Here is a 14046-nt window from a genome sequence, read left to right as displayed (position 1 = left end):
TGTTTGTTTTTGGTTGTTGTTTTTTTTTTTTAAGTATGTTTGTAGTTGGCTGCAGTGTTTATAAATACGGTTTGCATGCCAGTACCTCTGGCACAGGTACAGGAACACATCGTGCTTTCTTCCTTTTCCCATACAAGATAGACTGCTTTCAGTTTGTGCTTTGTTTTGAAGGGATGTGGATGAAACAATCAGCTGGATTAAGGAGAAAGGGCAGTTGATGGCCTCAGACGATTTTGGCAGAGACTTGGCCAGTGTGCAGGCTTTGCTGCGCAAGCATGAGGGCCTGGAGAGAGACCTGGCGGCTCTGGAGGACAAGGTACCCTGAGACACATTTTATTTATGTACAACTTAACCAAGTTAACCTGCTTGGTAAAGGGCTGGGAACTCACACTTTGTGCCTGGGTGTAGGTGAAGGCCCTGTGTGCAGAAGCTGACCGTTTGCAGCAGTCTCACCCAATAAATGCTTCCCAAATCCAAGTGAAGCGGGAGGAGCTCATCACCAACTGGGAGCAGATCCGGACGCTGGCAGCGGAGAGGCACGGCCGCCTCAACGACTCCTACAGGTGGGTCATTCCAGCAGCACAGTGTTCCCTTCTCCTTGTTCACACTTGACAGAAGGCTCTTGGGAGAAGAAAGGGATACTGTCTGCAAAATATTGGGGTGATTCTGGTGTTTTCAGAAACAGTTCACCAAATTATATTTTACACTGACTTCTAGTGGTAAAACAAATATTTATATGATAAATAAGTACTTACAGCTCTTGGTCATTCTTTGGATGTGGATTCAGTTATAAAAACAGACACTGTAATGTTTTAGGACTTTTGCTTTTTTCCCCATCTGTGTTTTGAAGTATCTGACTGTTTCAGTTTTGCTGCGGTTTTTTTAATGCACTTACTACAGAGCTGCTCACTATTGAGTCCTGAGTCTCTCTGAAGTGTGATGTTTGATGTATTGTCCCAGACTAAGTGAAGTCCCTGTTTTTGTGATAGTTGCTTTGCTGGTGTGGGATTTCTCTTCATCCAGTCTTGTTTCTACACCAATCTGGTTGTCTGTGTTGATAAACCTTATGAAAAAGAAACATCCACATATGGTGATGAGTTTACATCCTTTCTGGTTTTGTTTTTCTGCCCTTGGTTCCCTCCCATGATGTGGGATTTATGACAGTGGAGATCCAGACAAATAATCTTTTCCTTTACCTTCCCTGCCAAAATCTCTTCAGATCAATTAACAGCAAATGTAGAAGGGAAACAGAAACTGATGACTTTTGCTGATAAGTGTTAAACACATGCCAAAGGCAACAACTGAAGGCACACTGAAAGGAATTTGAGAGTTTGTTTGCTTGTTTTAAGGATGAGGCTTGTGCAGTTGAAACTTTCTGCCAGTTCCCTCCCCCACACACAGTTATGGTTGTGACAGAAGCAGCCCTGTGGGTTATCTTGAAACGCTCAACTTGAGAACCATATTTTGATTTCTATTGTCTTCAGCTTATAGTTAGGAATATTTACTTTACTTCCAATATAAATTATAATGCAAAACATGTCTTTAAGACATGGATTTAGAACCCAGCATTTTCTTAACTTCAAAAGGCTTTTTCTCATTGAAAGCATATTTAGTTATTTAATATTCTGAGTGCATTTTGGTGGTGTTTATTCGTATCTGAGGAACAGCTTTCATGTTTGCAACCCTTTCTTTGGGGTAAGGAGGGAGAAGCTAAGCAAGCAGATTATTCCTGACCATTTTTTCCTTTGCTTTCCGAAGGCTGCAGAGATTCCTTGCGGATTTCCGAGATCTCACCAGCTGGGTGACTGAGATGAAGGCTCTGATAAATGCTGATGAACTTGCCAATGATGTGGCTGGAGCAGAAGCCCTTCTAGACAGACATCAGGAACATAAGGTAGAATGGTTACACAGCCCAGCCCTCAACAGCTGCTTTATGTGTCTGACACAACCTCTGAGTCACAAGTGCTGGGGTTGGAGCTCTTCATGCTTTGATCATGCAGCTAATAAAGGATTGTGTCCTGATTTAATATTTTTACTTTGTTTCTAGATAGTAAATATACACTAATTACTAAGCATTTAAGAATTTTTGTTATAGTATTTTATAAAAAATTAGACCTAATAGCAGTCAGCTGGACTAACAACTGTTTTAGCTCTCCATCATGAGGAATTGCTATAAGTAAGCAGAAAGAGTGCAGCTCAAATCAACCTCTAGTTTCATTTTAATTTAGGAATTTATACCTACCTTATCTGCATTGTAAGGTAATACATTTCACTCTAGTTTTCAGGATAAGGGTAATGTATTTAAAGATAGTCAAATGTTTAGCATTCAGGAGTCCAGACTGTTTGTCTCTGTGTTATTTTCAATAGCAGTTTTCATATTCTCACCCTCTATTTCAAGATAAATTTTGGTAACAGCTTATTCACATCTCCTTTTCATAGGGAGAAATTGATGCCCATGAAGACAGCTTCAAATCTGCTGATGAGTCTGGCCAGGCTTTGCTTGCTGCTGGGCACTATGCTTCTGATGAAGTGAAAGAAAAGGTGAGTTGAGAGCAAGAGCTGTTAGAAGAATACTTGCCTTTCTTCCATGTCCCTTAATTTAAAAGGAGATTTGAGTCTTCACACAGAATGTTGTTTTCAGTCCAGTGTTGAACACTTCTTTGAGTCACAACTGTTATATTAAACAGACTGTTAAATAAAATTATGTATTCCTTCCTCTGTCCCATCCATTAGCTGACCATCCTGTCAGATGAAAGGTCTGCCTTGCTGGAGCTGTGGGAGCTCCGCAGGCAACAGTACGAGCAGTGCATGGACCTGCAGCTCTTCTACAGAGACACTGAACAAGTTGACAACTGGATGAGCAAACAAGAAGTGAGTGCAAATCTTTGAACTCTCCAGATATGGTCAATTTTAATTTCTGGTTAGTCTTCTAGACTTGAACAGTTAACTAGTGGTAGTGTCTCCACTAAATGTACACCATGTGTACAGAGTTATTTATGTGACTGCCTGAGATGCTGCAATGACTGTTTCCATCTAATGCTGAAACTGTGAGATGGCTTTTGTGTGTGTGTTAACTCTTGTAAAATGCTGGTTGAATAAGAAGCTAGAAAGAATTAACTCAGAACCTTTGCCTGTTAGAAACTTAGAGTGTACTCAATCCCCGTATATCCTCCTCTACTTTTTGGTAATAACATATGGCAGGAAATATCACTGCCTGTGCTTGAGTTCACTTAGAGCAGTTGAGTATGGAGGCATAAAAATGTGTTTGTTTCCTTATTTCAGGCATTTCTGCTGAATGAAGACCTTGGTGATTCTCTGGACAGTGTGGAGGCTCTTCTAAAGAAGCACGAAGACTTTGAGAAATCCCTAAGTGCCCAAGAGGAGAAAATCACGGTAAGACATTTACATTAGGTCATCACTAAATGGGCAAGAAGTAAAACAAGAGAATTTATTGACTAGGGAGGAGACATTGCTGGATGATGACAAAGATGGGGTTTGCTTTGTAGAATGATCCATTGTTATATGGGATGTGTTAGCTCTAAATAACGTGTATTCTCTCTGAAATGGAAAATAGTGGAAAAGATTGGATAGGGCTCTGTTGCTACCTCAGAGCTGGGTAACCTGGTGCTTGCTTATCATACCAGCACACGTGTGGGTGAAGATTTGTCAAAAACCTGCACTCTTCCACATGAAAGATGATGGTACGGATAGAAAAGGGTGTAACAATAGCTCTCTGACAGTTTTACTGGGATAAACTTTTAGGAATTGATGTACCAAGCAGGCTTGCACAATTTCTATTACACCAAATAAATGGAAACCTGTTTTCTCTTTAGGCATTAGACGAATTTGCTACTAAGCTGATTCAGAACAACCACTATGCCATGGATGATGTTGCTACACGCAGAGATGCTGTAAGTCTCCAAAATAGATTTGGGCTGTAGACTTTAATCATGTTCTGCTTTATTATTTTACATGGTGTGACTTCAATATAGGATAAGTCTGCATAGCTCTCCCAAGAGGGTGGATACAGTGGTGGTTCTTACAAGCCTGGGGAATTTAAAAACCTTTTCCTTTCTCTTTTTTTCAGCTGCTGAGCCGCCGAAATGCCCTCCACGAACGAGCCATGTACCGCCGCGCTCAGCTGGCCGATTCCTTCCACCTGCAGCAGTTCTTCCGAGACTCTGACGAGCTGAAGAGCTGGGTTAATGAAAAGATGAAAACTGCCACTGATGAGGCCTACAAGGTAAACACAGGGATGGATGGTAGAATATTTTTAAGGCGTAATGTAATCAGTCTAATGAGACAAAGTCGTGTCAGCCAAAATGTTGCTGCTATCCCGTGGTATTAACGGCAACAGGAGGAATGGTAATTTCTCTGTGACCCCAAGGAGGGTTTTCCCATCCTGCTGTAATCATGCTTATCCAATAGCTTAAATGTTCTGATTTAAGGCATATTTCTTGCACCAAATTCTCTGGTGACATGTATACAAACGTAGTCTAATTTTAACAATTCCTCAGAGACCTTTAGATGCTGATTTATTTTTTTTTTTTTATTGAAACATTCTGTTTCTTTCTTCGTCTGTAGGATCCATCAAACTTGCAAGGTAAAGTTCAGAAGCATCAGGCTTTTGAAGCAGAGCTTTCTGCTAACCAGAGTCGCATCGATGCCCTGGAGAAGGCCGGGCAGAAGCTGATCGACGTCAAACACTACGCGTCGGACGAAGTGGCCGCTCGGATGAATGAGGTGATCAGCTTGTGGAAGAAACTTCTGGAGGCCACTGAGCTCAAAGGTACCACTTGCTCAGAAGAACATGGGTGATTTTCTAGGGAGTTTAGCCAAGAAGTGAGAGAAATGTAAGTGGAAAACTGAGGTAATCTTGCCCTGCTTTCCTCTTGCCGCTGTCCCTGTCAGGTATCAAACTGCGTGAGGCCAATCAACAGCAGCAGTTCAATCGCAACGTGGAGGACATTGAGCTGTGGCTCTATGAGGTAGAAGGACACTTGGCTTCTGATGATTATGGAAAAGATCTTACTAATGTTCAGAATCTTCAGAAGAAACATGCCCTACTGGAGGCAGATGTTGCTGCCCATCAGGTAAGGGAAATATTTTTTTATTCCTGCCCTTTCAGATCTGCTCACTCAGACCTTTGCATGTCTGTGTCTTTATAAATTTTGTAGCTTTGGGTTTTACGGTTCTCTTACCAAAAACAATTTTGAACTGAAACATAACTCTAAGAATAATATCTTCACAACTTTGATAGAAATAAGCTTTGTTTTTTGCTGTGAACACCAATTTAAAAGGCTGTGCTGTGCTCTGTGTAGGAAATAATTACCCCCTAAACTATCCGCTTGTAGATAGCTTATTCTTGTTCAGTTTGTTTTCATGTAGCTGTAGGACATGAAGGGAGAACAGTTTTTAAATAAAGAACTTTACAGCAAATGATTCCTCTGAATTCATTTTTGCAAATGGACTGTTTGCAGATGATCTTTAGGGGAATGAAATCCACAACAAGAAAGTCAACAAAATCTGGATTCCCACAGCTGGAATGATCAGTTGTTAACTGTTGAAAAGCAGTTTGTGTAGAGGGCCACATCTGTAAAGTTAATGCGATTTCAAGAATCTTTTGTTTTATAAAATTGACAGATCAAACCCAAATAAATTACTTTTATCTAATATACTGAATTTTATATAGAATATAATTATTACCAGAATGACTGCACTGTGCACCTGGGCTTCTCTTCTTCTATCACAGCATAATTTATTAGCTTAGACCTGAAAATGTTCTCAAGTCTCTGCAGCGATTTTACAGAAATTCTGACATAATGCCACTGCTGGATTAATTTTAGGATCGGATAGATGGCATTACCATCCAGGCACGCCAGTTCCAGGAGGCTGGGCACTTTGATGCTGACAATATCAAGAAGAAGCAAGAGGCTTTAGTGGCTCGTTACGAAGCTCTGAAGGATCCCATGGTGGCTCGAAAGCAAAAACTTGCAGATTCCCTTCGCCTGCAGCAGCTTTTCCGTGACATTGAAGATGAGGAGACCTGGATTAGGGAAAAAGAGCCTATTGCAGCTTCAACAAACAGAGGTTGGTTCATCCTGGTATCCCTGGAATTTACGTGTCAGAACTTGTCTCTTTGTTGAATATCCCTGGAAATTTCTGAAATATTTATTGTAATTAATGTTGCATATTTATTCTTTAACCATTATGGTACTTCTGCTATTCCAGTGGTTCAGTTAGTTTTCCTAGTTCTCTGTCTTAACTGTGGTACTTCTTACTCTGCAGGTGTTTGTCTAGCACTGGTTGCAGCTGCCTTGAAATTTTCGTTTAATCTGCTGACTGTGATTTAACTGCTTAATTATTTTTATGTCTTTCAGGCAAGGACTTAATTGGTGTCCAGAATCTGCTAAAGAAGCACCAGGCTTTGCAGGCAGAAATTGCAGGCCATGAGCCCCGCATTAAGGCAGTCACACAGAAGGGCAATGCTATGGTGGAAGAGGGTATGTCTCAGCATTTTTTAACTCTCTGGCCCAGTACCATTAAGAATTATTGACTGGTTTTATCCAGACAGTAGACAGGTACCTGCTAGCAGGATGAACTTCTAGACATTCTTTCACCTGAAAATCAAAATAGGTTCCTTAATGGGAACCTGTCACAGTTTTCACAGATCTCCATCTACTCTTGATGAACACAAAATTTAGTAATTTTGTGCCTGTTGTATTTAGTCTCTGTTTTTAAATCTGCTAGTCTTCTATCAGAGACATACAATCATAGTGTGAGAGAGGATCCTCCACAAAGATAGTAAGAGTCATTCCTGCTTTTAAATAAATAGGCATCTTTATTTCTGACTGCATGTTCTTACACCAAAACACACAAAAAAATTCCCTGATTCTGGGGTTCGGAGTGCAAATCTGAAATAAGGTTTGTCTGCTGCCATTGGAAAGAAATGTCCTTTCCTGTGTCATCATTGAGTAGAAATGTTATGATGTGTCTTGTTTTATTCCTAGTAATTCAAATATCCCAGTACAGTTTGATTGATAGTGTTTTACAGTCTGAGGCAAAAGGACCAGCTCAGTTGTGCTTTCATTAGTCAGAACAGGCTACATGGGTTTAAACTGGTTTAATTTCTATGACTTTGAAGAAGTGCAGGTAACCTTTTGGTGTGTATTAGTTTTACCTCTTGAAGTCCTTCTTACCTCCTCTCCTTCTGTTTACATAGGGCACTTTGCAGCTGAGGATGTGAAAATCAAACTGAATGAGCTGAACCAGAAGTGGGACTCTCTGAAAGCCAAAGCGTCTCAGCGGCGCCAGGACCTGGAGGATTCCCTGCAGGCTCAGCAGTACTTTGCTGATGCTAATGAGGCTGAATCCTGGATGAGGGAAAAGGAGCCCATTGTAGGCAGTACAGACTATGGAAAAGATGAAGACTCTGCTGAGGTATTTGAGACTGTTGTTTAAATGAATTCTGCATAAACACAGCAAGGATTTGTCTAGTGGTTAAAAAAAATGAGCTCTGCTAATCTCAAGATTGTTAACAAACAGGGCAGAAGATTCTTGCATCAATTTTTCCTGTGTTTTAGTTGTTACTGCAAATGAAATTTTGCTGTTCAGTATCTTAAACCAATTGCAAGGAAGCTTTACATCTCTGTTCACTCTTTTACAGGGTTTTGTTTAAGTATAATGAGAGTAATATCAGCAAATTCCTCATGTAACAAGCATTTCAGTGTGAGTCTGGTTTTCAGTAGTTCATTAGTCTGGAAGTAATTTTCTTGTCTGGAGCAGCTTTACTGGTATCATCCTGCAGTCAAACACTACATCCCAGGCAGTGCTGACATTTCATCAACATGAAGTGCAGTTTAAAGGCACACTTTCAAGCTTACCACATATCACTGTGGAAATAGAGTTATTTCTGGTCAGAACAAAAGAATGTTGCTGAGATAAGGTAAAGCACCAGAAGCATTTGGGCCACTATCTACCCAGTGAATAAATAGAAGTGATTATTCTCATGAGAGTCACAAGGTTGGCAGCTCTGAAAACCCCCCATTCCCCGTGTAGGGAGCCAAAGTATGTATTTTAGGCAGGGTAGTGTTTGTGAAATGGCAAGGTGTACATGTTGTTTTTATCATTTCCAGGCTCTCCTGAAGAAACATGAGGCTTTGATGTCTGATCTCTCCGCTTACGGCAGCAGCATCCAGGCGTTGAGGGAACAGGCCCAGTCTTGCAGGGTAAGGAAAGATGCCAGTCATGTTGCTAAAATTCGTGGGTCAGCAAAAGGTAAAGGCAAAGCATAATAACAGTTGTTGGTTTTGAGAGCTTATTGCAGACTCTACTTGATTTTCTCAAAAACCTTAGCAGTCTGGTTGTAGAATAATGACAGACAGTTGTGTTGCTTTGGAATTAAACAGTACCATGTGGTGGTTTTCAAGGTTTGAGCCCAGACAGCACTTAAACTGAGTCTTTCTGCATTTGTTTCAACCAGAATAACTTTAGGATACTACAGTAGCATTTACAAAGGCTACAGTCTATCTTAGGACAATACATTGATTGTAATAAACATGGAACAAATCATTTTTCTTGTGCTCCTTTTAGCAACAAGTTGCTCCCACAGATGATGAGACTGGAAAAGAGCTTGTTCTGGCACTCTATGATTACCAGGAGAAGAGTCCTCGGGAGGTGACTATGAAGAAGGGAGATATCCTCACTCTTCTCAACAGCACCAACAAGGTGAGCTCTTCCCTCCTGCTTTGGACCTGCCTGGCTCCCTTGGTGGTGTTTGTTCTGCAAAGTGTGTCTTGGTTTTGTTTGGGTTTTAGTAAGAACATTAAAGAAGCTGAAGAATTGACACATTTAGCCCATGTCCCCATTCAGCACTTCAGCTGAACCTCCCCAGTTCATTCCCATGACTCCTCTACAGCTGCCAACTTTTCCAAGTCAGATAAACAACATAGGCTGTAGGGCATGTGTCTGTGAGAACTTAATTCCCTGCTGTGGAGGAATTTTTGATGAGACGTGGGAGTAACACCTCAATGCCTTCAAGAGGGAGTTTGTTTGAATTGATCTCCATTAAGAGCAAACTGCTGGGAGCATCACTGGCTTCCTCGTGTTAATTCAGTTCCCCTTTGTGCTTGGTGACAATCTCACAGAGGTTCCTTTGGGTTTTTTCCCTGCCAGGACTGGTGGAAGGTTGAAGTCAATGACCGCCAGGGATTTGTTCCAGCTGCCTATGTGAAAAAGCTGGACCCTGCCCAGTCTGCATCCCGAGAGAACCTCCTGGAGGAGCAGGGCAGCATCGCACTGCGCCAGGAGCAGATCGACAACCAGTAAGATCTAACTGATGAGATATGACACCACCAGCATTAGCTGGCTTGGCCTTTGCCTCACAGATGCCAGAAGCTTAGGTTAATGCTTCTTACACTAAGAAACAAGGGCTTCCTTTACCAGAGGCACCAGATTCAGTTGTTTTATCCTTACTCTAGATTTTTTCATTGCTTTTCCCATTTTTAACTGTAAAACTCATGACACTAGAGCTCAACTTACTGTCTGACTTGAGTATTTTATGTGTTCCTTTTGATGTTGTACCTAACTACTTAAACTTGTTTGTGAGTTATATATGTCCTAAGCAGCTCTTGTATTTGTAATTGTCACTTCTTAGTGTGTGATCTGTTTTGAAAAGCTTTCTTAAATTTGATTCCATAAAGTACAGTGCTCTCCCTATACAGGGCTGCCTCTGGAGGTTACCTCCTTAGGAGCTGGGATTACTTTGCTGCTGGCTGATTTTTTCCTGAAATATGATGCCATTATTTGTTGCTGTTAAAGGAGCTAAAATGTGTCCCCTCTTCTTTTTTTTTTGTTCTTTTAACTTTTTTTTTTTTTTCTCTTCCAAAAGAGCAACATACCATTGCAAACAGAAAGCTGCAAGGCTGCTTGGTAATAACCTCCTAAAGCACATGTTAGCTGTAGATTAGTTCCAGCAAGGGCTGTGGGTGATAACTGAGAGCTCCTGTCTCATCTTATCAAACCACTTGGAAGCCAAAGCTGAAAGGTTTCTGCATACTCCCATCTGTTTGCACAACTACACTGACATTCTGTGTGAGAATTTCTTCCCACTCAGTTGTTTTGAGTCACCAGTTATTACAGTGACATACAATAATTATTAGCTTTAGCTCTAGAATTAAAAAAATAAAATCACACAAAAAAACCCCTCAAACCCACAACAAAAAAACTTCTACCAGTGCAAAGAAAAGATGCTGGAAAATTGTGGCACATTGATCAGGATTTTAATAATTTTCTCCATGAGGTTTTCATGCTTTTAATAACTAGAACAGGGTGCATTATTGTAGAGCCAAGGAGAGGGGACAACCTTTTAGTTTCCAGTCTATCAGGAAATGAGGAGACCTTATAGAGAGAGCCCAACTGTACTGCTGAGGTTTCCTTACATCAGTTGTACTCCTGGTCTGATTTGCTTCATTTGCTTCTGAACGACACCTAATTTTCTCCATTTAAATGTGACCTCTTACCCATCTCCTACCACAGCCAAGCCATGGATGGAGCTGCTGCTTTCATTATTTTTGTTAATCTGACTAATTTTTCGCATGCGTTTGCTGTGCTCCCTGTCTGTGCAGGACTCTCATAACTAAGGAGGTCGGCAGTGTATCTCTGCGTATGAAACAGGTCGAAGAACTGTGAGTAGGATTAGCCCTTTCTAAACCATGCTGTCTCCATCCTGTCACTGTTCATCCTCCCTTTTGTTCCTTTCTTTGGGAAAGCTGCTCCTAAGAGACCTGGAGGAAGCGATTTCCTCAGTGTGGATTAGTTTAGATGAGTGTGGTGGTCTGTGTCTCCTTATCTCACTGGGCACCTCTGTGCTGCTAAATTGGTTCGTGGTATTTTCCATCAGGCTGGTTTTGCTTACCAGATGAGGCTTTAATGGTATCTACACTGTTTTCTTTAAAAAGCATCTCTTGCATTCTCTGAGGTGCAGATAGATATAATACTTCGTTTATATGAAATACATACACCAAGTATTACATCACATCTGAATGTCTTAAGAGTTTGGGAAGGGTGGGGCTGTCATGGTTTATCATATAAAATAACATTCATGCTAGGTAGTCAAACAGCATTAGTTTGTTTATATGGGCTTGTTTATTTAATTTCAACATTAACTTGAGTTTCAAACTTGCGTTGATGTCTCCTGAAAAAAAAAAAATCAAGTTTGCATTATGATCTTGGAAGTTGCTGGGAAATCCAAAGCAGAAGTGTTCATTGGCTGTGCCTGACTGTCTTTTCATAGAGAAGGTATTTCTTGAGAATTAAAAGTGAAAGTGTTATGTAAATCTCTCAGGTGTTGCAAAGCAACTCTGAGGTAAGATCTGCTTCTAAGGGAGTTTTGCCCCAGATCCTCTGTGAGCTTTGCAAGTCTTTAATACCTAAACTGTGTGCTGAGGCAAACATCTGCAGTCAGGACAGGCTTCAAAACAGTGTTTCCTCAAGTCAGGGTAGAAAATTTCTATTCAAACCTAATGTGAAAGATTCTTAGTTCCTTTCTATCCAGTCTTAAACCACAGTAGACAGGAAACCACAAAGTCTCTGTTTCCATGGAAGGAGAGCTGATTATCAGTTTGATGTATAGACATCACAGTGTCCTGAGGATTTCCTTCAGCAGGCTTTGTCATCTCTGAGCTGTTGGTTAGGAAAATGCTCCAGCACTGAACTCCTCAAGCTGGGAGTAACTGCTCAGTGTTTGCCTGTGTGCTGCAAGGTGGGAAATGAAAACATTCCCGTTTGAGCCCCCTGCAGGTATCTCAGCAGTGTCTTGTGTTATTTGATTTAATGACATCAAAAGGGATTTCTTCATGACTTAATAATGAGAATTCATTGCTGCTGTTGATCACTGTGGGAGACCAATGTGCAAACTGATTCAGGACATTAAAAACCCATCCAGATGCAGCTAAAACATCTCATCATCTGGGAGACTTAAAATAGGGTAACAGTAAGAATGAGTCTTAAGGGTATGGCTTTTCTGAATGCAGGTTTTTTTAAAGACAGGCATTTTGCATTGGTAGAGAGATCAATGCTGCAAAACTGCTGTTGGCTTTTTCAGCAATAGCTTGGAAAAGGTCTTATAGGACCATCTGTGTGTAGTTGGTTACAGGGAACCAAATAGGAGACATCAATTTTCTTGTGGTTTTAAATAACTAGCTGGTCTTTTGAGGTTTATTCACCTGTTCAGATCAATTTAAACATTTTAGAGGTTTCACTTTGCATTTATTCTAATTTAAATGAGGAGCAATATCACTGATATTGGGAATTCCACAGAAACAAGAAGTATGTGGAATGAGTTTCATGGATTTCCCAGTGTTATCAAAGATATAACACTTTGTTTAAACATTCAGCTATCAAAGATACACACCTTGTTTAAACATTCAGCAGATTTTACACTGAAAAATGTCTACTTAAGACATTTATGTACAAAAGCTGGGAGGCTGGTGGATTTTAATAACCTGATGGCAAACTTAAGGTACTCTAGGAAAAAAATACCTCTTGGAAAGTAAGAGCCTGTGGAGTCATTCCTGCACTGCAGTGATGTTGTGGTTTCAGAACCTACCCTGACCTAAGCTGTGATTTTGAGTTTCATTTTCCCAGTGAGGTGTTGCATGTGGAAGATCTCATTTCGGTGTGCAATCCATGTGGAGGAGAAACATGTACAGTCTGCACTTCCCCAACTACACACGAGTAGCTCACTCTGTAGCAGAACTTCAGGGATCTCCACCACTTGGGAAATCCCCATGATCCTACCAGTTCAATCTGACTGTGCCTTGCTTCCCTTTCCTGCTTGTTCCAGATATCACTCCCTGCTGGAGCTGGGAGAAAAACGTAAAGGCATGTTGGAAAAGAGCTGCAAGAAGTTTATGCTGTTCCGTGAGGCCAACGAGCTGCAGCAGTGGATCAATGAGAAGGAGGCAGCTCTCACCAGCGAGGAAGTGGGGGCTGACCTGGAGCAGGTGGAGGTGCTACAGAAGAAATTTGATGATTTCCAGAAGGTGTGTTTTAATAATAATGTGTGTGTTAGTTTTGGCCTTTCCCTTCAGGCCTTCTGATCGTGTATCCATGACAATTTTTCATAGTTGAGGAGGAAACATGGCTTTGATCGGAAATAAAAAGGTATATAGGAATTTTTTTTCATATTGTGAGGATAGAGAGAATCTCACATTCAAATGTCATCAGTTTGATTACAGTCCCCAGGTTGCTGCAGGCTTCCCAGCTCCCAGAGAACTGAAACTCTTTCAACACATTCCAATATAGAATCTGCCAAGCTTTGCAGGAATTTCAGTTTGTGTGAACTTGACCTTCAGTTAAGCTATTCCTCTTCCTTTGTGTTGAAAGGATAGAGGCATTTTGTTTTCCATCTGTAGAGTTTTTTCCCAAGATATGGAAAAAAAAAAAATCTCTGCTTCAAAATGCTGGTAGGCTTTCAGGTTTGGGGGTTTTCTCCCAAGGTTTGCAGTGTTTTTTTCCTTTGTGTGAGTTGTGAATGAATCGCTTGAGCAGATGTGTTTATTTTGTCCACTTTGGTAAGATACTTAGCACTGAAATGCAAAGATACTTGACCTTAAACATTGGAAAAGACAGTGATTTAACAGTTCTGTGGATGTTCTCATGTTTAGAGCTTGAAAGTTGGCTAAGAAACAGTTTGAGCCAACCTAGTGAAAAAGGTGAAAAGACAAACAGCAGTTACTCGATTTGGGCTCTTCTAAAATAGACTAATGGTTGCAATTAAAATATGTCACTTATTAAAACTGAAATGCAAGTTCTCCAGTACTATTTTTAGCCAAGTTTTCTTTCTGGTCTACAGAAAGCTCTCTATGAATCTGTTTGGCTGGATTTGACTGTGATTTGAGTGTCACAGTAAAATCACTTCTGAAGTTGTCTTTTAGGCAGTAACATGAATTTGATCTTCACGTTGGCCATGTTGTTTATCTGGAAATCAAAAGTAGGTTCCATTCCTGATTGTCCACTGACTTTATGGACAACTCTGAGAGTATG

General features: G+C 40.7%; 1 protein-coding gene across 7 annotated transcripts in view; it reads left to right on the top strand.

Annotated features, from left to right (window-relative positions):
* SPTAN1 (spectrin alpha, non-erythrocytic 1) overlaps positions 1 to 14046 on the top strand; it is a 47830-nt gene that overhangs the window by 13367 nt on the left and 20417 nt on the right. For 4 of the 7 annotated variants that reach the window (XM_027649977.1, XM_027649976.1, XM_027649981.1 and 1 more), the window contains 18 exons: positions 172 to 316; positions 409 to 563; positions 1759 to 1894; positions 2440 to 2541; positions 2734 to 2871; positions 3283 to 3393; positions 3834 to 3911; positions 4088 to 4243; positions 4585 to 4789; positions 4912 to 5093; positions 5847 to 6090; positions 6381 to 6503; positions 7223 to 7440; positions 8136 to 8228; positions 8593 to 8727; positions 9175 to 9323; positions 10626 to 10685; positions 12845 to 13043. In XM_027649977.1, coding sequence (XP_027505778.1) covers positions 172 to 316; positions 409 to 563; positions 1759 to 1894; positions 2440 to 2541; positions 2734 to 2871; positions 3283 to 3393; positions 3834 to 3911; positions 4088 to 4243; positions 4585 to 4789; positions 4912 to 5093; positions 5847 to 6090; positions 6381 to 6503; positions 7223 to 7440; positions 8136 to 8228; positions 8593 to 8727; positions 9175 to 9323; positions 10626 to 10685; positions 12845 to 13043 — 2629 coding nt within the window. The remainder of the gene's footprint in view (positions 1 to 171; positions 317 to 408; positions 564 to 1758; positions 1895 to 2439; positions 2542 to 2733; positions 2872 to 3282; positions 3394 to 3833; positions 3912 to 4087; positions 4244 to 4584; positions 4790 to 4911; positions 5094 to 5846; positions 6091 to 6380; positions 6504 to 7222; positions 7441 to 8135; positions 8229 to 8592; positions 8728 to 9174; positions 9324 to 10625; positions 10686 to 12844; positions 13044 to 14046) is intronic. The other 3 variants (XM_027649979.1, XM_027649983.1, XM_027649982.1) reach the window with 1 other exon arrangement.

This window comes from Corapipo altera, unplaced genomic scaffold (genome assembly GCF_003945725.1).
Source record: "Corapipo altera isolate COAL_440 unplaced genomic scaffold, ASM394572v1 268, whole genome shotgun sequence".
NCBI classification, from domain to species: Eukaryota; Metazoa; Chordata; class Aves; order Passeriformes; family Pipridae; genus Corapipo; species Corapipo altera.
The sequence above is the reverse complement of the archived record's forward strand: the minus strand, read 5'-3'. Positions and strand labels throughout refer to the sequence as shown.